This window comes from Cynocephalus volans, chromosome 3 (genome assembly GCF_027409185.1).
Source record: "Cynocephalus volans isolate mCynVol1 chromosome 3, mCynVol1.pri, whole genome shotgun sequence".
Lineage (NCBI taxonomy): Eukaryota > Metazoa > Chordata > Mammalia > Dermoptera > Cynocephalidae > Cynocephalus > Cynocephalus volans.
The window spans coordinates 109774220-109800336 of NC_084462.1; the positions used below are offsets into that span (position 1 = coordinate 109774220).

Consider the following 26117-nt stretch of genomic DNA (forward strand, 5'->3'; position numbering starts at 1 on the left):
GGTATATAGTTCCAAAGGTCCTATACCAGTCACGTACTGATAAGCCAGCTCTCTTTAAAAAAATTTAAAAAAAGAAGCCCAGATTGGTAGCATTTGTGAATTTTGGTGGTATCTATATTTTCACCATGGCTGACTTTAAGCAACTAACATGAAGTCACTGAATGCAGACTGGCAAGAGATGCGGATCAGCAGCTCTCACAAGCTGGTGAGTGACTCCAGCACACTGCTGGAACAGCGACTGGGGGCTGTCCCCCAACAACCACCAAACGATCTCAGCTTCTGCAGATGTTATGGACAGCCTCGAGAAACCTTAGCTCTCACCCTGCAGATTTCACAGAAGGGAAATGATCTCCTTCCCTCTGATTTACAGCAGCCATCCTGTCACCATGTATGGTCATCTAGGCTGCTGGCTGGAAGGCTCCCTCAGAATGGCCTTATCTCCTCTTGGGAACACACCCCATTGCCTTGCCTGAGGCTGGTACAGCCCCCTGAGCAGGGAAGGCAACACTATAGGCTTCTGCAATCAGTTCTGCAGAAAGCAACTCAGGTGGTGCCATCCTGAGAGGGATGAGAGTGTGTCAGGGCCACCAACTATTCCTCTGCCCCTCACATGGTTTCAGGCAGTACCTTCTCCCCAAGATTTAGGCGGTGCTTTCTCTCCAAGAAACCATAAACACCACGAATCTACCCTTGCTGGTTTGGGCCTCACCCAGAGATGAGGCTCAGCTAGAAGGCAGCAAGCATCCCTAAATAGATGGTGGAATGAGAGGGTGGGAAAGCAGTGTGAGACTGGGTGTGCCTCCTTTTGGTTGTGGAGAGATCCTGCTCCCCTGCTGGGCACTGGAGACAGACCTTGAAGGGAAGAACAGGAACAGGTCTGGAGGAGAGGGGCCTTATCTTAGGGACAGAGCCCCTTGAGAGCCTACACATTTCTATGTCTTTGAGTCCTCCCCTTAACACTATGCTGAGTAAAGAATTAGCATTCAGAAACACACTGAAGGAGAAATGAGACCTTTATTAGCTCCCAGAGTACTTTTTTTTTTTTTTTTTAATACTGAGGAAAAAGTAAAATGTAGGGACAAGGAAAACCGAGGCTCAAAGAAGGACCCATGAGGGCCCCCAGAACTCACATAGACACACAGCAGAGGCCTTCCCTTCCTATCAAGGGTATGGGTAGGTAAGAAAGACTGCTTTGTTCCACTGAGATAGGCCCAACTGCCACAGTCTGAATGTGAAGAAAAGCAGAGTTGTGACATCAATCCAGGAGGGTTAGAACTTGCTAGTGTAGAGGGTGATGATCCATTTGGGCATGCGGAGGAAGCTGGGCAGGTAGGAGGCCAGCCAGCCCAGGCTGGAGACATGTGAGAGAACGGAGCCCAAAGACAAGTAGTCTTGGACAGGGCGACCTGGGGGCAAGAGGAGGAGGAAGAGAATTACAGCCTCCTTTCTCACCCCTCAGCCACCCAACCTTGGCTGAAGAGACTGAAAGAGAAGGAGTGAGCTGAGAACAGAAGGAACAGTAGTCAAGGCTGGCTGCTGGGCCAGAGTTCTTACCATCCACATCCCGGAGGCCATAGCGTCGTGCAAGGTCACAGGATGGCAGCACCTTACCACTCAGGCTCAGGATATCAGGATCTGTGAGCACACATACAGCTGGAGATGGCAGGCACGGCAGTGGCACAGAGTGACAGGTTTGGGCCCAACTGGACAGGGCACCACTGAGACAGGCTCAGGAGCCCTGGAGAACTGTTTCTGTCTGTTCCTAAGAAGGCTCTTGGGCATCTGGATTTTGCCCAAGATACCTCCCAAGAGTCAGTTCTTAAGGCTCCCATACCTCAAAGTGGGAATCTTGACCCTCTGAGCCCCTGAAAGCCAGAGAAAACAAGGGCGTATTCCTCAACCACCTCCCAAACCAGATCCAGGCTACCACCGCCCTACTGATCCTTCATGCCCTTTGTTACCAGCTGCCTCCATCTCCTCACCTGTTGCCAAAGCCACCACACATTTGCCACTCATTTCGGTGGTTTCCGCATATGAGAAAAGTGGTTTGAACTGAAATGCAGGAGCAGAGAGGTGAAGGGTTAATTTTCAAGGGCACTGCCCAAATCTCTTCCTGCTGGCCAGCTTCTGTACCAGGAGAAAGAAAGGCCAAAGACCTAGTGCAGAACCTGCAGGACACAATGTCTTGCAAGGGGCCAGAGCCACTCCTCCCCACATCCAGGCAAGCCCTTGTAGTCTGGCACCACAACTCACTGGCTTCCCTAAATGGAAGGATCTGGTAGTGCCAACTAGTGCCTAGACCTTCTAGGCTAGTTCAGCACAGAGCTCAAGTGCATGGGCTTCAAACCTTGACAACCTTTCCACTTATATGTGACCTTGAGCAAGTTTTTTAACCTCTCTGGGTTTCAGTTTCACCATCTGTAAAACGGAAATAGTATCTCCCTCGTGGGATTAAAGGAAATAATGTGTGTACAGTACTCAGCCCTAAGCCTGCCACAGTGAGCACCCGATAAGTGGGAATATTTATTCTTGTTGATACTGTCCTGTTGTTGAAGATGGAGAGGCTGAGTGCCCTGTATTCTCCGCTTCCTTTGCCATTCCCTTGCTAACCTGCTTAAACAGGGGATCCTCATAGGACTCCTCCTTTGCCATATGATCCTTCAGCAGTTCTGTCTGCACTAGCCCTGGCCACAGGGACACGTAGCTGACCCTGTGGCGCCGCAGCTCGTGGGCACAGTCAGCAGCCAGTCTGTCACACTGTGGAGGGATGAAAGGCAGGGTGAGAGCCAGGGCACTTGGCCATGTTGCCTCCTCCTCTTCCCTCCCTGCTTCCAATGGGGATCCTCCAGCCTCCTGCCCTTCCCAGGAGCCCTGAGGTCTCAGCTGCCAACCTTCCCCAGTGTGATGCCTACTCTGGCTGGCCAAGGGGAGCCCAAGCAATAGAACTGTCCATGGATGAGGCGGAGAGGTGAGGGCCAGCCAGCCTTAACATCTGACCAGCAGGGACTGTACCTCCTGTGATACAGGTACCATCACCATCACTATCCTATACCTCCCTAAACCCTATTCCACTGGGTCCTCACCGCAGCTTTGCCTACGCCATAGGGGACGTTGAACATGTACTGCAGGCCCCCAACGGAGGAGATGACCACGATGAGTCCCCGACCAGCTGGTACCATTAGCCGTGCCCCATACACTGAACACAAGTAGTGGCCTCTAGAAGGTGGGACAGGGAAGGAGAAGGAATGAACCATGTCGGTGTTGACCAGGGTGCCGCAGCCTCTGGCAGCAGAGGTGCCCTGGGGGACATGGGAACTGGCCAATATTCAGCTCCTTGGCTCTTCCTTTCTCGCCTGTGTGCTGACCATCCCCCTCTGTCCTCACAATCTTTCTTGCACTTTAGAAATCACAAATGCATTCTCATCCTGCTTCCTTGGGATTGCCACCAGAGTACCAAAACTGGAGCCATGGGTGTTCTTACCTGTGTTAGTCACAAATTTGCAGATAACCTCTTGATTACTCTCACAGGTGCCTGATCATATCCATCAAGTGTAATTTAATTATCTGAGAGGGTGACATTGTTCCAACAGTAACAAACAGAGACATGTTTGGTGCTTATTCTACTGAGCAAATTCTAAATGCTGTGTTTTATCTCATTTCCATGCCATATGTATGTGTGACCCTGTGACAGTACTGCCCTCCCAACTCTGACCTGGAAGTGCCCTTGCTTGTGCATCTGGAGTGAAGATGTGGAGGCTAAGGAGGGCTGGTGCTCACTCTTTCTTATCAACCTTCTCCTGATTTAAAACCAATTTTTCCCTCTAACCATTTTTGAAAATACAGACTATAGGCTGTATGCATTACTGAGAGAAGGAGGCTCCCTTCTGGGTCTTGCATTTGGATGGGCAGAGATTGTGTCAGGAGAGAGGCCAAGGGCTTATTCGGATGAAAATTACTGATAGAAACAAGGCAAAAAGTTGACATTCTTAGGTGTAGACTCGTCCAGTTGGAACTTCTCCAGAGATTAGTGGGACAGATGAGACATAAGAGAGAAAAAAGAAGGGCTGGCTGGTTAGCTCTGTTGGTTACTGTGTGGTGCTGCTAACACCAAGGTTTAGGTTCCATCCCTGTACCAACCAGCCACCAAAAAAAAAAAAAAAGAGAGAGAGAAGAAAGAGACAGCAGAGGTCAGAGGGAAAAGGAGAGGACATATAGGGAAAGGCCTAGGCCCTCAGGCTGGCTAAGTGAGGGAGGGGAGCCCGGGTCCTTGTGGTGAGGGAAGGGGAGCACCCACCTGAGCCCAGCGTTGTTGATATCATCCCACATGGAGGCGGGGCTTTCCCAGAATGACTTATTTTTCGTGTCTAGGATAGCCTGGAAGGCACAAGGAGGGGGCTCAACTGGATGATCTAAAGGCAGTAAGGTGTGGGGGCTGGGTAACAGAAGGGGCAATGAATGAGAACAAGGACTCAGGGGTTAGAGGCAGAGGCCAGGAGTGTGCAGCTGGGATAAAAGTTCAAAGGTTACCTGGACCCCGGTATAGGCATTGTTGACCAGCACATCCAGACGCCCCTGCTGTTCACGACCCACTTGCTCAAATAGGCTTCGCACTTCACTCTCCTGGCTTGAATCGCACACCACGGGCACACACCGGCCCCCAAGGGATTGCGCCTAGAGAGGGACAGGGGATATGAGCTCACAGTCACACATAAATGTAAGACATAATGCAACTTCCAAACAAAGTAGGCTTGGGAACCGAAATGCAATCATAAGAAACACATGAAAAAATGCTTGACATCACTAAGCATCCGGGAAATGCAAATCAAAACTACATCAAGATATCATCTCACTCCAGTTAGACTGGCTATTATCAAAAAGACAGAATAACAAATGCTGATGAGGATGCAGAGAAAGGGGAACCCTATGCTGTTGGTGGGACTGTAAATTAGTGCAGCCATTATGGAAAACAGTATGGAGGTTTCTCAAACAACTAGAGATAGAACTGCATATGATCCAGCAATCTCACTGCTGGGTATATACCCAAAGGAATGGAAATCACTGTGTTGAAGGGATACCTGCACTCCCATGTTTATTGCAGCTCTATTTACAATAGCCAAAACATGGAACCAACCTAAAAGTCCATCAACAGATGACCGGATAAGGAAAATGTGGTATATATACACAATGGAATACTACTCAACCATAAAAGAATGAAATTCTACCATTCGCAGCAACATGGATGAACTTAAGGAAAATTACGTTAAGTGAAATAAGCCAGGCACAGAAAAAGAAATACATGTTCTCACTCATAAATAGGATATTAAAAAAAAGAAAGAAATACAATAATCACAATAATTCATTGAACTTTCAAAAGGAGAGAACAGAACTGAGGCCACCAGAGGTGGTAAAGGGGGGTGGTGGGGGGAGTTAGTGAGAAATTGGTAAAGGGCAAAGTAAAATTATTACATTGTGTAATGTTGTATATACTAATTTTCCTGATTTGAGCATCACATATTGCACTCAGGTATTGATATTCAACACTGTACCTCACAGATATGTACAATCAACTATGTTTCAATTGAAAAAAAAAAAAAAAGGAATCAAAGCCAGCACTGAGGCAACATGGTGGGCAATACTGCCCTCTGGTGTCTGTTTGAGGAGTTTCAGAAACGATTGGCCCTTCCATCACAGAGCAAGGTAAATTAGAATCTGAGGTTTAAAATTTACAAACATTTACTGAGGCCTATCACGTGCAAGACATTGTACTCTGCAGGCTGAGGATAAAGAAAAAACAAGGCATGGAGACTGTTCCTGAGAAGCAAGTAACTATTCTTGTTCTTGGTCATTTCCATCTCTCATGCCCCTAGCTCCCACCTTCACCACTCACCTGAGACTTCAATTCAATCCCAGCCCTCTTACCCTCATTCCATGAACTCCCCTGCTCAGTAATCGAAAATTCACAGCTATCAGGCATGAACTATTTTTACTTCCTGTTCTGTCTTACCTTCTGCAAATGTGCCCCCATCCTCCAACTTCAGAGGAAGAAGAGTACCTTATTCAAGATCCATGCTTTGGGTCCCACCCTATTACCCCCTTGCCTAAACCACTGCAATGCCCCCTAACTACTCACCCGACCTCTAGCCTTTCTGCCTTAAATTAATTCTTCATAGTCTGCCAGTATGAACTGTCTAAAACACAAATCTGTTTAAAATCTAACTGGATCACCATCTCTTAGAGAGTAAAGCCTAAGGTATCTACTAGGATCTTCTGAGACCCACTCTCCTCCTAGCCTCTTACGCACCGCGCCTCCCTTGCCTTATCTCACAACATCCATAACCTTTAACTGCTGTCCCTCTGCTCATGCAGCTCCCTCTGCTGGAATGCTTTTCCCAACTTCCTTTACCTAACTTACCTTTCAAGATTTCGTTCCAGAACCACGTCCTTCGGAAGGCTTTCCCTAACCACTTCCCTGTATCATCGGGATGTCCCATCCCCACACACCTAGGGCATTCTTTGTATCTCTCTTACTCACATTACATACAAATGATTGGTTTCTGCATCTGAATTCCTGTTGGACTCTATCTTTTAAGAGCAGAAATTATATATCAGTCTTGGTAATATATAATTGTGCTTCACCCAGTCCCTAACAAGTCACAGGTACTCAAATATTTATTTAACTGAAATCCAGTAGAGCAGTCAAGTTAAAATGTACAGTTCAATAAAGTCTTGCCTAAAATGGAGGAAAGCACATGTCCACAACTCTTTATTACAATTCCCAAATCCCTGAAGCTCTCTAACAGAAAGTTTTTTCATAAAACTCACTTGGTGGCAAAATTCGACCTTACCTGAAATTATTTATGGGGTTTATTTATTCAACTTCAAGCAAATGTTCAGGTTTTGTTTAGTAATATTACCGTTTCAGATGAGGGATTAGGAGAGAGAGAGTGGTTAATTTGAAGGGCTCCCTCAGGTGGTTTCTGCAGCTGTGGTCCCGAGGAAACACTCACCACCTGAGCAGTGGCCCGGAGGGTGTCCAGATGGCGGCCTGTAATGTAAACTGTGGCACCTGCTTGGCAGAGTTGCAAAGCAATGCCGCGGCCAATACCTCTGGAGGCACCAGTCACCACACACACTTGACCCTTCATGGGAGCTGCCATGGCTCACAGGCAAAACGGGAAAGTCTGTGGAAGCAAAGACTTGCTCTGAGGGAAGCCTATAGATTGTGTGCGTGGAGGGCGGACTCCAGCATGGGTAGAGGGGGATCCTAGGTGGAAATGCTTTGAGGAGAAGTTTTAGAGGGGGACAATTGAGTTGGGGCCCCAGGACAAGGCTGACTATCCCTTTTGGAAGTCCAGGGAGTGCAGAAGGGACTGAGTGGAGCTGTCCAGGGCTGGACGCCTACTGCGACCTGCTGAGCAGGGCTAAGTGGGGGGGCGGAGGAGGGGATCTGGCGCGGGAGGACCTCAGAGCGCGTCCACGCAAAGTCCTGGGATATGTGGATCTCTGGCTCCCGGCAGAGCCAGGGCCGCGGATTCCGGGTCCGGGGTGAGTTCGGAAGCCGGGAAATCCGAACCCTAAGCTGAGGGGAGCTCGCACCCCTTACCTGCCACCTGTGCTGCCTCTGCGGTCCTCGTGCAGTCTAGCTCACCACACCCGTGGTTCGAGAACTTAATTTTGGCCGCGAGGGTGGGGCGAGGTGACTACACCTGAGTCGGAGAGCGAGGCTGGGGTGAAAGTTCGGGTTCCGGCTCGGGCTGAGTGGTTACGTGGACGCGGGGCTCAAAGATCTCACGGTTGGGTGGGGTGCGATTCTAGGCCGCGGCCGGGACAGAAGACGGGGGCGGGGCGATGTGGGGACACACCCACCCCGCAGGCTGCGGGGCCGTCGCGGAGCTATGACGCAGTGCGCTGCGCCGGGGGAGCGCCGGCGTGCCTAAGCTCGGTGTGAAGCCGACTCACGCTTCTTAGCGTGGGGTCACGGTGCGCTAAAGAAGCTTTCCCAGACTGAGGGTTCAATGCACACATGGGGCTGGGTCCGCGCTTCTCTCACAAGGCGGGGCGCCGGTTTCCAGCTGGTGGCAAACGGGGGCGCGGGGCCAAGGCGTCGTGGCGCCCCACGCCAGGCCGCGAGCGGCAACCCCGGCCGCCTGCGGAAGGGCGCTCGGAGCCGGCTCTAGACACGCCCCCCCACCTGAGCCCCGAAGCTCTCGGGTATTTCCGTCGGGCGCTGTCCGCGCTGAAAGAGGCTCCTGAGACCGGGGAAGAGCGAGGTAGGGAGCCACTTCCAGGTGGGACCAAGAGCATAAAGTCCCAGGATTGGCGAGGAAACCTAGAGGTCCCCAGGGCGTGGGGACTTCGTTTCATATCCTTTGTCCTCTTAACCCCCGCCCCCTCGTTAAGTGATGGAACTTAACCTTATTCTCATCTCTTCTCAGTCTCTTTAAAATACTTCTTTCTTCTTTGTAGAGCTGATAGTGCACAATGTTTTGAAGGAAGTGGAGGCTCAGGCCCTAGCCTTGGCCACGAACAGGACTGGCAGTGAGATGCTACAGGAACTGTTGGGGTTCAGTCCCTTGAAACCGCTGTGTCGTGTATGGGCTGCTCTGCGCTCCAACTTGCGCTTTGTGGCCTGTCATCGGTGCGGGGTCCATGTATTGCAAAGTGCTCTGCTGCAGCTGCCTCGATTACTGGGGAGTCCTGCAGAAGAGGAAGAGGAGGAGGATAGGAAGGATGGTCCCTTAGAGACCCTGGAAGAGCTGGTCCTGGGACTAGCTGCTGAGGTGTGTGATGATTTTCTTTTCTACTGCGGAGACACACATGGCAGCTTCGTGGTCAGAACTCTGCTGCAGGTGTTAGGAGGGACTCTTCTGGAGTCTGAGAGAGCCAGGCCCCGTGGCTCCCAATCATCTGGTAAGTATTACAACAGAGGGGAGTGGACCTACGGGAAGGAGTGTTTAGGAAGTTCAGAGGAGAGAGTAAACAGAAAAGTAAGTCTTCATGGGGGATCTTGACCTCGAAGAATTAGCAGAGAAATTAAGACAGGGCTTAGCAGGCCAAAGATTAGTGTGCTCAGAGGCCCAGAGGTAGGGATGCACAGGTGTTTGGGGACAGCTATTAGAAAAGGGCAGGAGGAGGAGGTGATTCATATAGAGCAGTAACAGATTTCAAACTTTTTTTTAACCAAAACTCCCAGTAGGAAATTCTTTCCTTTTTAATTTTGTTTTGCTCTATTTCCTTTAAAAAAAAAAAATGCTGGTTGAGACCCACTAAATTGATTTCATGATATACTCATAGGCTGTGACCTACATTTTGAAAAACTCTGGGGAGTAAGGTTAGACAATTTAGGTGAGGCCTGATTTTGGAATGTCTTGAAGACTGGTGGGCTAGCTCCATCGGTTATAGCATTGCCTAATAAAACCAAGGTCAAGAGTTTGAGCCCTGTACTGGCCAGTGGGCCCCTGTCCCCCCAGCCCAAAAGGAATGTTTTGAATACCCGCAAGAGGAGTTTCAACTATCTCCTATGGACCATAGGGGAAATGGTTGAAGTTTCTTAGGAATATTAAAATAGAAATGTAGTGTCAGTTCAGTCATCCAGATAAGAAGGGACGTTCAATTGTATCACATCTGTTCTGCATCTCCAAGCTGAATTCTTGTTCATCTATGGAATTCTTCTCCCTCCTGGATGGTAGTTTGTGGTCTCACCCTTGCATACGTTCTTGATCTTCCTTCAGAAGTGCAAAGAGCCCCAGCTCGGGAATGTAAGCCAACTGATTTTGAGGTCCCGGAAACCTTTTTGAATCGCCTTCAGGACCTGAGCTCCTGCTTTTTGAAGGACATTGCTGGTAAGGAGGGAAGTAGGAGGCGAGTCTAGGATCTACGTTTATGGAGGTGATTACCACCAAACGAGGCCCCTATTTAGGTCAGTGTATTTCTCTTCTTGTCAAACCTAGTCTGGTTTGATGTTGCAAAGCACTCTGTACAGGCCCTTTGTATCCGTAGATCCCTGTGCCTTATTGCTCAAGGTTTGAGGTTGTACAGTCTGGATTTTGGGAAAGCTGCTATTATTATTTGTACTCTCTCCTTACAGTGTTTATCACCGACAAGATCTCCAGTTTCTGCCTGCAAGTGGCCTTTCAGATCTTACACCGCAAACTGCCCCAGTTTTGTGCCCATCTCTGCAATGCTGTGATTGGCTACCTGAGTACCCGCAATTCCTCAGCAGATGGCAGGTATGGTCAGGGCCTCAGGATTGAACAACGTTGGTGGGGTGTGTGAAATGAATGAGGTGCTTTGTTACAACTGTATTTTGGATGAAGTGGAGTTAAGACTACCTGATCTCCTTCTCCTTGTCTCCAGCCCCCTACTGCTATTTTTGCGGGATCAGACGAGCTCCAGACTCTTAGAGCAGGTGCTGCTGGTGTTGGAGCCCCCAAGGCTCCACAGCCTCTTTGAGGATCACTTCCAGGGGCAGCTGCAGACCCTAGCTGCACATCCCATTGCCAACTTCCCTTTGCAGCGCTTACTGGATGCTATTACTACCCCTGAGCTGGTGAGTTGGAAACATGGGCTGGATCTGTTTTGTGCTAATGTGTTCGCTAGTTCTTGTTCTTTGGGCTTTATGTTGTTGTGTGCCTGTCTCTCTATATAATCTCTGACGATGTGCTGGCCATTGCCCTTGTAAAGTTATTCCTGGGAGCTTTCTATATCTTAGGATGAAGGTGCTTTCTTCCCAGAAAAGATTAGTTTTGGCTTCTCTCAGGTGCAAGGACCAGCATGAAACTTTTTTTTTTTAAAAGATGACCAGTAAAGGGATCTTAACCCTTGACTTGGTGTTGTCAGCACCACGCTCTCCCAAGTGAGCTAACCAGCCATCCCTACATAGGGATCCGAACCCATGGCCTTGGTGTTATCAGCACCATACTCTTCCAAGTGAGCCACGGGCCGGCCCTATGAAACTGGCTTAATCTAAGTTTGCAGCTTGAGGTTCCATGGCCCACCCAGACTCTGGGTACTTGGCTACAAATCCACATGGCCATAACTTCTCTTTTCCCGTACTATTTAGCATGAAGGCATGGTTCCCTGTGCTCTCATGAGTTGGGAGTTGGAGTGCAAGGGGCAGGTTTAATTCTAGTCCTCCCTTACCCCTACTTCTCCCTTAACACATAGGAAGGGCCATTTAAAGTCCCCTCCCTATGTTAGGCAGCATCTCTAAGACTGCCTCCTTGTTCTAGGCCTTTTCCAGCCAAACCAAAGCCCTGACATTAGCAATGCTTTTTATGTATTATCTAGCATTTTTAGTTGTTTTCAGCAGGGAGTTCTCTGAATAACTTAGCCCACTTTTACCAGAATGACAAAGATTCTTCACCCCATGTTTTCCCTCAGCTGTCTCCTGTGTTTGAGGAACTGAGCCCTGCCCTGGAAGGTATAATGGCCCAGGGCCACCCAGGGGTAGTCGTTGCCCTTGTGGGGGCCTGCCGCAGAGTTGGGGCCCACCAAGCCCAGGTCTTGCAGCTGTTGTTGGAGGTGAGTGGGTGTTACCTGCAACCCATTTATGCCCTTGGTCCAAATTCTTCTTGTTAGAATTTATCTAATCTTCAGCTGTTGTACCTCTGGACCCAAGAGGTCTAGTGCTCAGGGAGTTAACAGATGGAAGAATGAGGCCAGAAGCCATCTCACAGCCCTGGAATGAACATTTTCTCCCAGAACTGAGAGAGGTTTATTTAAGGGATAAATGTTTATTTATCCTGTTATATGTGTAGAGGCTGGGGATACAGCAAGGCAGATGAGATCCTCCTCTCATAGAGCTCACATTTCTTATGTAATTAGTTAGGTCTTCTCACCTTTCCTGAATGTTTTTCCCTGTCTAGAAAGTTGGGTTTAGGGATGGAGTAGTTCTCAGATTCATTGTTTTTTATCTTCCCCCTAGGCATTCCACTGTGCAGAGCCCTCATCCCGGCAAGTGGCCTGTGTGCCTCTGTTTGCCACTTTGATGGCTTATGAGGTGTACTATAGACTGATGGAGGAGGAGGGGGCAGTGCCTGCCAAGCACCAGGTGAGGTAGGGGAGAGGCCAAGCCAGTGATTAATTGGGGCCAGGCCTCCCAGGGCTTAGGAAGCCCCTCATTCTGAGGTGAAGGAGGTGAGATCTCTGACTTCATCCAGGCTGAGGTAGCAGTATCATGGGGATAGGCTCATCCACTTGGTTTGGTGGCTGCCTCCTAATTTCCAGTCTGTGCTCCCAGGTAGAAATGGCTGCAGCCAGGGCCCTGGGAGAAGTGACAGTCCTTGGGTCTCTACTGCTCCAGCATCTGCTGCACTTCTCCACCCCTGGTCTTATACTTCGAAGTCTGGGTACCTTGACTGGACCACAACTTCTGGCTCTGGCCCAAAGCCCTGCTGGCTCCCATGTGCTTGATGCCATCCTGACCAGCCCCTCTGTGACTCGCAAGCAGCGCCGCCGTGTGCTGCAGATGCTAAAGGTTAGACTTCTGGCTTCTGCCCTGATTCCCCTGTCATCATCCATTTAGACAATATGAGCTTCCCCCAGGACTGTACCCTCAGAGTCAAAGAGAGGATACATAGTTCTTAGACTGTTTTGACTCAGCCTCTAACTTCTTCTGAAACTTCACTCTCCCCTGCCTCCCCCAAAACACTTTTGTGCACATCCCTAGATGTATCTACCTTGCTTGTCTCAATGCAGGGACAATATGTAGCTCTGGCCTGTAGTCGCCATGGCAGCCGTGTGCTAGATGCCATCTGGAGTGGAGCAGCCTTGGGGGTTCGAAAGGAAATTGCTACAGAGCTGGGTGAGTACCAGTACCTTTCTTTGATGTTTCCAAACATTCCCAGCTGGGGCTGGGAGTGGACTTAAATTTAGCAGAGACTTCAGTCCCAAAGAATGGTATTGGACATGGGTTCTTAGCAGTCTGCTTTCCCCTTTCCTCTGCGGATTGATTGTGCAGTTCTGTGCTCCCACTCCTCCTCTTGGCTTCTGTTCTTTGGAGAGAGAGGTGTTCACTCTATCCCAGTGGCAGGAGCAGGGTCTGGGGAAAATGGAGGGATTTTCACCCCAAGTAGAATCTGTCTTCAAACATGGATAGGTGACTGCATGGTGCTACTAAACATGAGTTTTTCCCTTTGTAGGGGAGCAGAATCAGGAGCTGATAAGAGACCCTTTTGGCCACCATGTGGCTCGAAACGTGGCCCTGACTACCTTCCTGAAGCGGCGAGAAGCTTGGGAACAGCAGCAGGGAGCAGTGGCCAAGCGGAGGCGGGCATTGAACTCAGTACTTGAAGACTGAGATCTTTGGGTCTGGGACTGGGTGTTGATGGGGGGTGGGTGAGAGAGTATCTATCCCATCCCTTTCTTTGTTTAAATTGGAGTCAAAAGTCTTATTCGTAAACATTTTTATATTTTTACTGGAAATGTTTTTGTTATTTTTGTGAGGAAGGGTGTGAAGAAATAGAGATCTCTAGGTAAAGTCAGAGAGGCTGCTGGGGAGCTTAGGGACAGGTGGAGTGGGTAAGGAATCTAGATGTAGCAGCAATCAGGATGGGCTCAAGATGCTTGGGAACAGGCTTGTGGCCTTTCATGGTAAGTGGGAGGCTGGAGATATGGCTAGGATGGGACAGCATTCTTCAGGAAAGGTTACAGGCTAGGGCTGTAAGGCATTATGCTGATGGGTTCTATCACAGTGGGGTCAGAGGACAGCGGGGAGATTGGATGTGTTACCTAGCCTGCAATGTCTGCAGGTCCCAAAACCTGATGCTGTCAGAGTCTTCACAGTGTGTCTCTTGGCATGAGTCTGGGGGCAAAAGCTCAGGGTTCCTTCTTAGTAGGAATGGAGGCGACCCTGTTGCTGCCAGTGCTCAGCCCCCTCTACCACATGGCGAAGAGTGGAGGAAATTCCCAGCAGCATATGGCCCAGGCCTTGCAGCAGTGTGGAGGTCCAACGTAAGAGCTCCCTGAAGGACAGAGACAAGTGAAAATCAGATGGTTATGGGAACCTGGGAGGAGGCCATAGAGCTGGGGGCTTTACATAAGGGGGAGTTAACTGGGGGTAAGTGGGTGTAGAGAAGGAATTATGGGGACTGTCCGACTGTAGGGGTGGAGTATAACATATTGATCTCTGACCTGAGTACTTTTTTGGGGCCGAGTCCTTGAAAGTCACAACTCATGGAGTAGAGCCCGTAGAATGTGGCTTTGATGTTCAGGCTGCCAAAGAGGTCTCGAGGGTTTTGCTTGTACACGTCAAAGGTGATGCGGGCGATATCCTTGCTGTGCTTGGGCTTCTCCCGGCCCAGGCCATATAACAGCACCCCACTCTGTAGGGGACTCACATCAGTGCGATAGATCCTCACATGCTTACACCCACCACTAATCTCCATCAGCACTGGGTCAGACCCACCCTCGCCTGGACTGTCTGTCCACTATATGATGTCCTTGACAACTCTACAACTGTCCTACAACTGTCCCAGTGCCTCTGCTCCAAAGATCAGGGTTAGGCTAGAGAAGAAGCTTGGGAAAGTTATAAAGGATTGGTGGCCTAAGCAGCCCCAGTATGGGCCTCTTACCCTGGTAGGGCTCCAACTCTGCCCAGATTCCAGCACCATCAGGCATGTGTCATCCTCCAACAGCTGGAAGAAGTCCTCACTCTCCACGGCAGTCCCATCCTCCTCTAGCACCAATGTCAGCACTCCACTCAGTAGCAGGGTCTCCAAAGCCTACCCGTGGTGAGCAGCAGGAGGGAAGGGGCAGATCTTATCCATGCTCCTCCCGTCTTTAGCTACCCAGCATCTATTGGTTGGCCCTAGACACTGTTTGATACCCCAACTCTACTTCCCATGCTTTGCCGTCCCTTCTAAAGGCGTCAGCTCTCAGTGTTCTTTAGTTGTTGGGGGACTCTTAGTAGGGGCTGACTTTTTTTCCTGTTTGCTCCTATCATGTCACTGTCATCTCCCCCTGCTCCCCTCCAAGTCAGTCCTACTGGTTTGGAATTGAAAAGCTAGTCAGGTTCTCCTGAAGTCATCCTTCTATCTTATCTACAGTGTCCCACCTTACTCTTCTGCCTCCCTTATAGTCCTCCAGAACTGTTTTCAGTAACAATGACATTTAACCTTTCTGAGTCCTCACTATGTGCCAGATATCTTTGAGCACTTTACATACATTATCCATTTTTACTCCTTTCAACAACCCTAGAAGGTGGTGTATTATTATTCCTTTTTTATAGGTGAAGAAACTGAGTTTGATAGGTTGAATAACTTCCCAAGGTTTAACAGCTAGGAAGTGGCAGAATTAGGATTTGAATGGAATGTGTCATACAATCGACATTTCATACTGACTTCTGAATTCCTTCCCTACAACCCTCCTTTATCTACTGCTTCTCTTACTCCCAAGGAAAAGACTACTACTTGGAAAATAAACAAATTGACCCACATGTGGCAGAGGTCATTGGGCTCATCTCCCTGCTTTTCCTTTTTGTCCCAGTGGGAGGGGCAGCTGTGTGACCTCAGTCCGTTCTGCGCTATCACCCCCAAATCTCACGATTCTCTAACCCCTTGGCTGCCCCTATGATAGGAACCCAGGGTCTTGGCTCATTCACCTTGTCTAGCAGCTCCTGGAGGGTGGCAGCTGTCAGACCTTTCCGGATGGTCCGCTTGTGGTCACAGACACGGAAAGGTCGCTGGGGTGGTGGAGCTGAAGCACAGACCCTCCGGCCAAGCTCTGAGCTCATACTGGATACTGACCTTGTAGTTGGGAAGAAAGGTCAAGAAGGGGTGAGGAGGGGGTTGGTGAGTGCAACAGGGATGATGGGGGTGGGGTTGCTGGAGGATTAGGGAGGGAGGAATCCAGGTTTGCAGGTTAGAGTAGTCAAGGGAGAGAGGAAAGACCATGGCGTTGGGGCGGGGGCCAGTGGTTCAGGAGCTGGGCAAACCTGTGTGGAGTAGGGGGCAGGAAGGGAGGGATATGGGTGAGTCCCCTAAGGGCTGAGTGGAGTTTGTTGCCCCACCTGTATTCCCAGAGTTGGAGGGTAGAGAAGAGGGTTAGAAATTACCTGAGCAGACCGCTGGGATTCAGGCCTGAGAGGTATTCCATGGTGGAAGGAAGGAGTAGAAGGTTGCCTCTCCTCTGTGACTTATGGGCTGGGTGGTTCTCTGCTGTACTGGGGCTGAAATGGTGTTTTCTGTTACAAAGCTGGGGTCTTGGCCCTGGTGAGGTAGGGATGAGTCAATCCTGGACTCTGGCCCTCCTGCCTGGCCAGTAAGAAGGACAAAGTCCAAAGCGGGGGTGGGGGTGGGGGTGGGGGGGCAGGAAGGAGGGGCCTAGAGGGGGTCTTGGAGGAAGGATTACCTAGCAAAAGCAAGAGCAGCTTGTGTGTGTATCTGTGGTGGGGGCTTGTGTTGTGAGGGTGTGGGAACTACTAAAGAGGATGGAATATGACCTCAGCTGTTTTTATTTCTATGGAAGAAATTTCTAGGGACAGGTTCTGGCTCCTAGCCTCCGAGACCTGCATTTTATGTGATCTGTGCTGGGTGTGCTGCCACCTACTGCCACCTACTGGAAAATCATAAGCTGCTGCTTAGGAAAAGAGGCGGGGCTGAGAGTGGGGAGAGGGGATGGGAGCAGGACTTGGAGAAAATGAGAGATGAGGCAGTGGTGTGAGGAGAGGATGGATCTTATTTGGGACCCTGGCCATCCTGCTGACCTGTTCCTTCGTCCTTGGCCAAGGGGAAGGGCCGGCTGAACATTTCTCTGGCTTCATTCTGCAGAACTACCTGCTTCAGCCACACTGGAGTAGTCACATTCTTTCACCTTTCTTTTGCCCATTAATGGGCATGAAGATGTGAATGGGGCAGAGGGTATCCTTTGATGGCATCAGGACTTCAGCCTTTGGCGTCTTGCATCCCATCTCTGTTTCAGTTGCAACTATGATGGACAGTTGCATGGAAGCTCAGACTCTCACTGAGTGAATGCCTCAAATGAGCCCAATCTCTGCTTTTCTGCCAGAAGATTTGTAGGGCCTCCCAGTTTCTGTGTCCTTACCAAGGAACACAGAGTGCCTTGACCACTCTGTGACCCAGCCAGCTGTATTTCTTTTGCAGGCTTGAAACCAAGCAGAGGCCTTTAACATTCCCAGGCACTGATAAGGTGTCTAGGTTGTTGCCCAAAACACCAAATGAAACTAGCCCTGGCCCTGAGCCAAATTCCTTAAACACTCATATAAACTCCATACCCTGACTCCCTCACTGCAGACATACCTAAGTAGGACATCCATTTTCTCTAGTCTGTTGCAAGGATCTGCTGCAGTCCATGCTATACGTATTTCTCCTAATAAATGCTTTGGACTGATCACCCTGGTGTTTAGTGCTTCTTTTTAGAATCCCCAGTGGCCCTTGTTTTGGGCCACTCCCTTGTTGGAACTCCCCTGCTGCCACTTATGGGGTGACTGCAGCTGTGAGTTTGGCCAGGATGGAACAAACCTTGCCAGAAGCTATGGCAGCTCACCCAGCCCCCTGATAAATACAGGCTGCAGGTATAGGGGTGTTTAAGGTCTCCCAGACAATACTCAAACAAGGGGAAATGCCCCAGTCTTCATCTTGGGCATTCTGTACACTTCTTAGAGGTTTCCCAATGCCTACTGAGAAGACAATAACACGCTTTCCTCTTCCCTATCTTACCCTGCTCCTTCACTCCTGCTTCCTGAGTTGACATCCCAAATACAGGATTATCCGTACCCATGTCCTTAACTCGGTCTCCACTTTGGAGGAACCCAAACTAAGATAATGCTCCTATTGTCTTGGTTCCCAAGGAATCCCCAGTTCTGGCTGTTGACTGGGCAGACTTCCTTTTCCCTTCCCTCAACTCTATGGATCTGCCAGATCCCCCTCAATTCTGTCCATTTCCAAGCTTTGCCTGACCTCTCCCAGAAAAGAGGCTGCTTCTCAGTATGTCTCTACCACTGTACCTTTTCCTTTTTTCTTGTTTTGTATCCTGGTGCAGCCTGGTAGTGTGTTCTCCTCATGGTTGCATTACAACTCCTCAACCAGGTTATAAGCCCCTTATACCCCTATGCATCCCATTCTCCCCAGAACCTAGCACCACACCTTACACTGAAAAGCTGTCATTGACAACTCAGTGAGAGCCCTGAGGGTACAGTTACTGGGGCAGGGCCCAAGGCAAGAGATAGGAGGGGGTAGGTCAGGAGCTAAAAAATGGGTCTCAGCAGGATCAGGAGGCTGAAAACAGGCAAAGATAGAGTAGCTGGGGGAATGGGTTGTTTGGGTCACCTCTGCTGAGTGCAGGCCAGGGATGCCAGAGGACATAAGTGCTGCAGAAGGTGGGCTGGGGGGCTTGGGGCCAAAGCTAGGGAAGAGATGACTGCAGAAGCAGGACCCAAGGTCAGGATTCGGCAGAGTGCTCCTACTCCCCTCATGGCCAGGGAACCATATCTGCACCCCTTCAGCTTATCCTGTTTCCTGGGGAGGCAGGCCCTCACATGCCTGGACCTGTTAGTTATGGGAAGGAGTAGGGTGAGGGAAGGCCCCAGGAAGGGCCCAGGATGAGCCCCATCTTGTCCCTCCCATTCCCGCCTCACCCTCTGCAAAAGTGACAGGCACAGGACAGGAGTAGGCACCTTACCCACTGCTGCTTCCCCAGGCCCCCGGCAGGCCCCCAACCCTGCTTGCTCCCAGCCGGGTAAGTAGATCTGCCCATGCCCCTTTACTCCCTACCACCCACTTTTGCCCCGAGGGATAAGGAACAGGGTTGGACAAAGAAGAAGGGGTGAAGGTGGAGATAGTGACAGCCTGGAGAGAGGACGGGGGGCCTGGGTACCACTAGATTCCGGGAAGGGGCCGGAAGTAGAGGAGGTCAGCTGACTGGGGGCAGGGGATCTGGGTTCCAGGAAAGAGTAGTATTTGACTTGGGGCCTGGGGTCCTTGAGGAAGGCTCCGCAACAGAAGAGAAGCAGGCTGCAGGGAAGTGAGGGCAGGCACAGTCCCTTCTCATCCGGCATCAGAGGTAATGCGGGCTTCTGCCCCACCTGAATGCCCTCTGTGGCCCCTTCCAGCCCCCTGCAGGCGAAGAAGGATGTCGGTCTGCTACCGTCCCCCGGGAAACGAGACGCTGCTGAGCTGGAAGGCGTCGCGGGCCACAGGCACGGCCTTCCTGCTGCTGGCGGCGCTGCTGGGGCTGCCCGGCAACGGCTTCGTGGTGTGGAGCCTGGCGGGCTGGCGGCCCGCACGGGGACGGCCGCTGGCGGCCACCCTAGTGCTGCACCTGGCGCTGGCCGACGGCGTGGTGCTGCTGCTCACTCCGCTCTTCGTGGCCTTCCTGACGGGGCAGGCCTGGCCTCTGGGCCAGGCTGGCTGCAAGGCGGTGTACTACGTGTGCGCACTCAGCATGTACGCCAGCGTGCTGCTCACCGGCCTGCTCAGCCTGCAGCGCTGCCTCGCCGTCACCCGCCCCTTCCTGGCGCCTCGGCTGCGCAGCCCGGCCCTGGCCCGCCGCCTGCTGCTGGCCGTCTGGCTGGCCGCCCTGGTGCTCGCCGCCCCGGCCGCCGTCTACCGCCAGCTGTGGGCGGACCGCGTGTGCCAGCTGTGCCACCCGTCGCCGGCCCACGCCGCCGCCCACCTGAGCCTGGAGACTCTGACCGCCTTTGTGCTCCCCTTCGGGCTGGTGCTCGGCTGCTACAGCGTGACGCTGGCGCGGCTGCGCGGCGCCCGCTGGGGCTCCGGGCGGCAGGGCGCGCGGGTGGGCCGGCTAGTGAGCGCCATCGTGCTCGCCTTCGGCTTGCTCTGGGCGCCCTACCACGCGGTCAACCTTCTGCAAGCGGTGGCCGCGCTGGCTCCACCTGAAGGGGCCTTGGCGAGGATTGGCGGGGCCGGGCAGGCCGCACGGGCCGGAACTACGGCCTTGGCCTTCTTCAGCTCCAGCGTCAACCCGGTGCTCTACGTCTTCACCGCCGGGGATCTGCTGCCCCGGGCAGGTCCCCGTTTCCTCAAGCGGCTTTTCGAGGGCTCCGGGGAGGCCCGAGGGGGCGGCCGCTCTAGGGAGGGAACCCTGGAGCTCCGAAGTATTCCTCAGCTGAAAGTGGGTCAGGGCGGGGGCAATGGAGACCCCGGGGGAGGGATGGAGAGGGACGGTCAGGAATGGGACCCTTGACACCAAACCATACCACATGGCCTGCTTTTCCCTGTCCATCATCTCCCTCCCAACACTCCCAAGAACTGACAGCTCTTGAGCATTTGGGGACCCTCCTCTGACACGTTTGGATCTGGCAGGGCAGATTCCTCCAAACCGAGGGATTGTGAGGGCGGTGATGATCCATGTTAACAAATATTGTGTGCTTGCAGGTTGGCATGTACCCATGTGCCAGCACTGCCTAATTGTTGCCAATAGCGCTTATTGTGAAATACACGGAAGCCATTAGATGATGGCTTAAGCGTGCTCCCTCTGGTGGTTCATCATGCCTGAGTTGTACAGAAGCCACCCAGTTCCCTGCTGGGTCAGGCCAGGGCTGGGCAGTGGCATCTTGCCCTGTCCTCCCCAGGCCTGGTTCTCCCAGTTTAACTCATAGAACCACTCTGGAAATAAAGGGAGAGAGAGAAAGGAAAGGTATGGGAGCTTGGATAAGGGGTGTGTAAAGGATCTGTTCTCTGGGGTTTATACGAGCCACCCGGGGAAGAAACTGGCTCTGGAAAGGTAAAGTGACTCTGTGTGGTTTGAAAGGGAAGTTTTCCTGTCCACCTTGTGGTTGGTACTGCAGGAGAGAAGCACACAAGGAGTGGACATTGGTATAGGGGTCCTGGAAGTCTGAGACTTACCTTCCTCTCTGACCATCTGACCCTCCCTGTAAAAGGCAACCTGACTTAAAAAGGAGCCCAGAAGCAGGCATTTGCTTAATTAGGGGAAGATTGGGGGTTGGAGATAAGGGGGTATGGGGAATGGCAGGAATATTTGGAGGACAGGAAGAATTTTTCAGGGAGATGCCATCTTTCTTTTCTGTCCTTTTTTTCTCTGCCAAGTCTTGACTCCTCCCAAGATTGCTAGCTGTTCCTAATCCCTCCCCCATTACTTCTCAGCCTCCACCTTTTGTGGAATCTATCTCTAGGTCTAAAAACTGTATGGATCCTGACATTTGTGATTTGTACATGCACACTTATGTGGTCACTAAGGTGATCAACTCATTCCAGTTGACCCAGGACTTTCCCAGTTTTAGCACCGAAACCCCTGTCCGGTCACCTGAGTGGTTACATCGACCATAACCCCCAGGCTCTGCTTTAGTGACTGTTCATATCCCCCAGGTAGAGGCCAAGAGAATGCAAAGGAAGTCCAGTCCCCAGGGTCAATCTAGGGCTACCAAAACTGGGATTGGAATGGAGCTCTGAACTAGGGCGGCAGGGAGTGTGCTGAGAGCAACTAGTTCTGGGTGGAAGCAGAAAGGCCGTTGAGGCAGATGGGGTGGGGAGCAGCTTGAGAGAGGAGGCAAAGACAAACCACTTTCTGTCCAAAGGGGCCTCTAGTTGGCCCTGGAGCTCTGGCCAGAAGCTTCTATACCCTAACGCAGACTGTAGGGGCTTCTTCTCGTCCTCACGCACTGAGGTAGAGGTTCTCCAACTTCCTCTGTTACATATTCCCCACTTCACATATGCCGTGCAGTCAGAAAACCCTTCCTCCACTCTGCCCTCAGTTCTTGCTGCGGTTTCAGCCCATTTCTTTTCATCATATCCTCTGCCTGACAGCTACTGGGTCAACTCTGCTCTGGTTTTTCTTAAAGCAGAGCAAGTGGGGGCACTGGAGAGGGTAAGGGACCTCAGTGACATCGTTACACGCTGCATCTTTCCTGAGAAGTGACAGAGGTGAAAGGGAAGCAGAAAGGTTCATGGTCAGATTGGAAGAAGGAAGTTTCAGTCTTTAGCTTCTCCAGGAGACTTCAAGGAGAGATGTCCCTCCATCCAGGGAAGGCGAAGGGTGACCCTTTTGGGGCTGTTTCTCTTTCCGCATTCTTAGTTTCCCATCTTGGAAGGGTAGGCATGAGGGCCACTGCCCCTGCTCCCTCAGTCCTGACCCTCATCTCCGCTCAGCTTGGCTCAGCCTCTGCTTTTCTGTGTATCTAAAGTGGAACTGGACAGTAAGTAGGCTGTGGGAATGTAGGACAGAGATGGGGCCCATCTCCTTGCCTGAAAACCAAACTTAAGCCCAAACTGAGCAGGGTAACCACATGAGCAAGCACAAGGCAAATGGATGGGGAAAAGAGAAGAAATTGGCATTCTAAGGAGTCCATTTGGACTTTGGCTTCTACCAAAGAGTGGAGAATCAATAGACCTGAAATGGAACCAATCCCTTTAAGTAAGGGGAGGGATGGAAGGTGCTGGAAAACAGTGCCCTCCTCCTTGCCCCCAACAACTTGACCAATAGCTTGAACAGAAGCCAAGGACAGGGTGCTGACCCTTCAGCATTTACTGACATGCCCTCTTTAAATCATGATGTTACCTAGCTCAAACTCAAACCCAGAACCTAGTCACAGCTCCAACCTACACTTCCTGTTCATTAAAAATCTATATTATCCACACACAAAAATACAGATACCAGCATTCTAGATTCTCAGTCTGAGCCTGTCTGCCCTCGCCAGCTTCCTTGCCTCCTTCTCCTATGTGATAGAATTCATTACTTTGTTCAATTCTCCAGTCTAGACCTGCATCTTGAGGCCACACCCCAGCCTACTCACTCCCTGCACCCCTCTCCTCTCGCTTACTGCCCCTTCCAGGCTCTTCTCATCTGGCCCCACCCCTGAGGAGTCCTCCTTCCTCTGTTAACTTCCTCTCTGGCTGACTTAGCTGACAGCACCCCAACCTGGGTCCAGACCCCTGGCACTGGGACAGATCTAGGGATAGGTTATAGCACCCTGCCCTGACCCTGGGATTGGCACCAGCTTCTAGCCAGTACCTGGCAACACTTGTAAGTAACTATCCTGGGAGTGGAGGGTGGAGGTGGGGGGATGGGATGCAGCCAGGGGAGGTACAAAGGAATCTTCAAGGAAAGCCTGACGAGTATGAAAGGAGTTGGGGAGGGTTTGTCCTTGTCACCTGTCTGCTAACTCCTCCCCATCCCTGGTATTCCTGGTGGACCCTGGGCATCTCTGGGGAGAGAGGGTAGGTAGTTGGAAGAGGTCAGTGGGACTGAGGGGCTGAAGGCCTGGCAGGGGACAGAGCAGCTAGCCTTTCAAGAGATACGGCATTGGTGAGGAAAGTCTCCTAGTTTGGTTCTGGGTTTTAGGGTCTCCTCAGGGAAGGAGGATGAAAAGGTCTGTTGCTGCTGTTGCTGTATATTTTGCAACTGGGTCTTGGGCAGGAAGGGGCCCCATGGCCCAGTTAGGAAACTAGCCTTTCCACTTAACTAGATCCCCTTAAGACAGGTCAGTCGGCAGTGATGGGGGCAATTTTTTTCAGAGGGACCTCTGATGCTGCTGACCTTGAAGACAGACCAGATACTCAGGCTTGGTGTGTCCAGGGTGTCAGGAAACCCGTGGTCCCCTATCCTTATGCACATGTCCACCTCACTCTCCAGGTCCTTGCAATGGCCATGAACACTACATCTCCCACAGCACACTCTGCACCAGGTGTCATGTTCATCTCTCTGCTGGCTATCATCCTATTATCAGTGGCGCTGGCTGTGGGGCTCCCTGGCAACAGCTTCGTGGTATGGAGCATCCTGAAAAAGATGCGGAAGCGCTCTGTCACCGCCCTGCTGGTGCTGAACCTGGCCCTGGCAGACTTGGCTGTATTGTTCACTGCTCCCTTTTTCCTCCACTTCCTGGCCCAAGGCACCTGGAGTTTTGGACTGTCTGGCTGCCGCCTGTGCCACTATGTCTGCGGAGTCAGCATGTATGCCAGCGTCCTGCTTATCACCACCATGAGTCTGGACCGTTCGCTGGCGGTGGCCCACCCCTTTGTGTCCCAGAAGCTGCGCACCAAGGCTATTGCCAGGCGGGTGCTGGCAGGCATCTGGGTGTTGTCCTTCTTGCTGGCCACACCTGTCCTTGTGTACCGCAAGGTGATCTTGAGACAGAATAGGAGCTTGGTCTGCTTCCCGAACTACCCCACCGAAGGCCACAGGGCCTTCCATCTCCTCTTCGAGGCCATCACGGGCTTCCTGCTGCCCTTCCTGGCCGTGGTGGCCAGCTACTCGGACATCTGGCGCAGGCTGCAGTCCCGTCGCTTCCGCCGCAGCCGCCGTACCGGCCGCCTGGTGGCGCTCATCATCTTGGCCTTCGCCGCCTTCTGGCTGCCCTACCACGTGGTGAACCTGGCCGAGGCGGCCCGCGCGCTGGCGGGTCGGGCCGTGGGCTCCGGGCCCGCGGGCCGGCGGCTGCTCCTGGCCCGCCACGTGCTCATCGCGCTCGCCTTCCTGAGCAGCAGCGTGAACCCCGTGCTGTACGCGTGCGCCGGCGGCGGCCTGCTGCGCTCGGCCGGCCTGGGCTTCGTCGCCAAGCTGCTGGAGGGCACGGGCTCCGAGGCGTCCAGCACCCGCCGCGGGGGCACCCTGGGCCAGACCGTGAGGGGCGCCGCCGCCTCTCCGGAGCCCGGCCCCGCCGAGAGCCTCACTGCCGCCCCCAGCCCTCATGAGGGAAGCGAACTGAAGTAGGCCTGGTGGAAGGACGCTCGCTTTCCCCCTGCTGGCACGCCCCATGCTGGCCTGACTCAGTTCTGCATCCGGAGGAGGAGAAGGGGCCTGGGGGCGGGGGCGGAGCGGAAGGAGGGGTGGGGGTGGGGTGAGCCAGGGCGGAGTGAGCAAGCGGGTTCCCGCGGCTTTACCATTAAAACCCGTCTGAAATCAGGTGAAGCCGGTGAGTGGGGCTTGCTTGTGTGTGATGGGGGATTGGGATTCTCGTGGGTGCTCTGGCGGGGCCCCTCTCAGGAGCTGAGAGTCACAACCTTGAGTTCCCCGTGATTTACACTTCTGGAAGGGATACGAACACAGGCATAGAAATCCTCCCTCTGGGGCCGGCCCGTGGCTCACTCGGGAGAGTGTGAGGCTGACAACACCAAGTCAAAGGTTAAGATCCCCTTACCGGTCACCTTTTTTGAAAAAAGAAAACAAAAAGAAATCCTCCCCCCGGTGATTGCGAGTTGGGCTTCTGCGGATCATACTAAGAAAAACGCGATCTACAGAGCTTGTCAAGGAAGACCACCCACGGGGGCTTTAGCAGCCTGACTCCGTGACTCAAGGAAACTTCTGAGAAAACAGCTCTGCTGTGTCTCTTCCCTGAAGCCTGTGATATGTATCCTTGTTAGCATGAGTCCAACTTCCAGCCAACAATCTTCCTCCTTGACACAGGAGACGTTCTAGGGGATTGCTTTCCTTCCCTCCATCTCCAAGGAGACCTCACCTGAGAAGCAGGTCATCAGACCTTATGCCCTGGAATCTGCACATCAGCTTCTGCCAGCCCCTCCCTGCCAACCCCCGGCCCCAACACAACCTGGCACAGAGTGAGCTGAGGGCCTTCTGTGGCCATGGTCACCCCTACAAAACAAAGATTCCCCAAAGTGAGAGAAATGAGTCATTATTTCCTGGGTGTGTAAGTGCTGTCTTAGAGAATCTTGGCCCAGACTTGTTCTGACATTTTAGGGAGATGGCAGGGGCAGTGGCAGCAGTAGTGGCAGTAGTGTACTTTTGGGATCTTTCCCATAAAAATAGGAAAGAGCAACTAGGAGAACAAAACCAAAATTCCATGTGCAACATCTGCAACAAACGTAGGGTGTCAAGATTCTCCTGTGGTTCCCAAAATATGAGCAGATGAGAATGAACTATCGATACTTCAAGACCCATTTCGTGTATCAGCATCTGTGCAGAATGGTGCAGAAGGAAGCGAGGGGGCATCTGGTGGACCTGGGAACTGGAGAACCCCCAAATCGTCTACAGGTCCTTACTGGAAAGCATGGTGGGCTGATTTGAGAACAGCAGCTGAAACTGGGAGGGACCTACTAGATTATTTCCCAGGGCTCTCGCCCATGTTACATAGTATGCACATACTATGTTTGTTGAATGAATAAAGATCAAATGACATTTCCCTGGAGAGTCCTTCAAATATTTGTGGGTTGGGGCAGAAAAGAACA

General features: G+C 52.0%; 5 protein-coding genes across 6 annotated transcripts; 3 read left to right on the forward strand and 2 right to left on the reverse strand.

Moving 5' to 3' along the window:
• Positions 1–995: 995 nt before the first annotated feature.
• Positions 996–7833, reverse strand: DHRS1 (dehydrogenase/reductase 1). The gene is made up of 9 exons (XM_063090588.1): positions 7604–7833; positions 7008–7181; positions 4528–4671; positions 4295–4374; positions 3084–3216; positions 2611–2757; positions 1983–2052; positions 1555–1635; positions 996–1406 (listed from the first exon to the last, which is right to left on the reverse strand). The coding sequence occupies exons 2-9, from the start codon at positions 7155–7157 to the stop codon at positions 1270–1272; spliced, it is 942 nt and encodes a 313-aa protein (XP_062946658.1). The 5' UTR covers positions 7158–7181; positions 7604–7833; the 3' UTR covers positions 996–1269.
• Positions 7834–7921: 88 nt separating this feature from the next.
• Positions 7922–13425, forward strand: NOP9 (NOP9 nucleolar protein). Its single transcript, XM_063090857.1, has 10 exons — positions 7922–8270; positions 8467–8910; positions 9732–9842; positions 10088–10229; positions 10357–10549; positions 11383–11523; positions 11927–12052; positions 12242–12478; positions 12700–12805; positions 13143–13425. Exons 1-10 carry the CDS (start codon positions 8024–8026, stop codon positions 13298–13300), a joined length of 1905 nt encoding a protein of 634 aa, XP_062946927.1. The 5' UTR covers positions 7922–8023; the 3' UTR covers positions 13301–13425.
• A 406-nt stretch (positions 13426–13831) lies between these two features.
• Positions 13832–16095, reverse strand: CIDEB (cell death inducing DFFA like effector b). 2 transcript variants are annotated; one of them, XM_063091831.1, is made up of 5 exons: positions 16055–16095; positions 15602–15746; positions 14574–14723; positions 14134–14324; positions 13832–13964 (listed from the first exon to the last, which is right to left on the reverse strand). In XM_063091831.1, the coding sequence occupies exons 1-5, from the start codon at positions 16093–16095 to the stop codon at positions 13832–13834; spliced, it is 660 nt and encodes a 219-aa protein (XP_062947901.1). The 2 variants fall into 2 exon arrangements, with proteins under 2 accessions (XP_062947901.1, XP_062947902.1); XM_063091832.1 differs by lacking the exon at positions 14574–14723.
• Positions 16096–18618: 2523 nt separating this feature from the next.
• On the forward strand, positions 18619–20412 carry LTB4R2 (leukotriene B4 receptor 2). The gene is made up of 2 exons (XM_063092127.1): positions 18619–18696; positions 19070–20412. The coding sequence occupies exon 2, from the start codon at positions 19090–19092 to the stop codon at positions 20161–20163; it is 1074 nt and encodes a 357-aa protein (XP_062948197.1). The 5' UTR covers positions 18619–18696; positions 19070–19089; the 3' UTR covers positions 20164–20412.
• Positions 20413–23568: 3156 nt separating this feature from the next.
• Positions 23569–24645, forward strand: LTB4R (leukotriene B4 receptor). Its single transcript, XM_063090106.1, has one exon. It carries the CDS (start codon positions 23578–23580, stop codon positions 24643–24645), a length of 1068 nt encoding a protein of 355 aa, XP_062946176.1. The 5' UTR covers positions 23569–23577.
• Positions 24646–26117: the final 1472 nt, after the last annotated feature.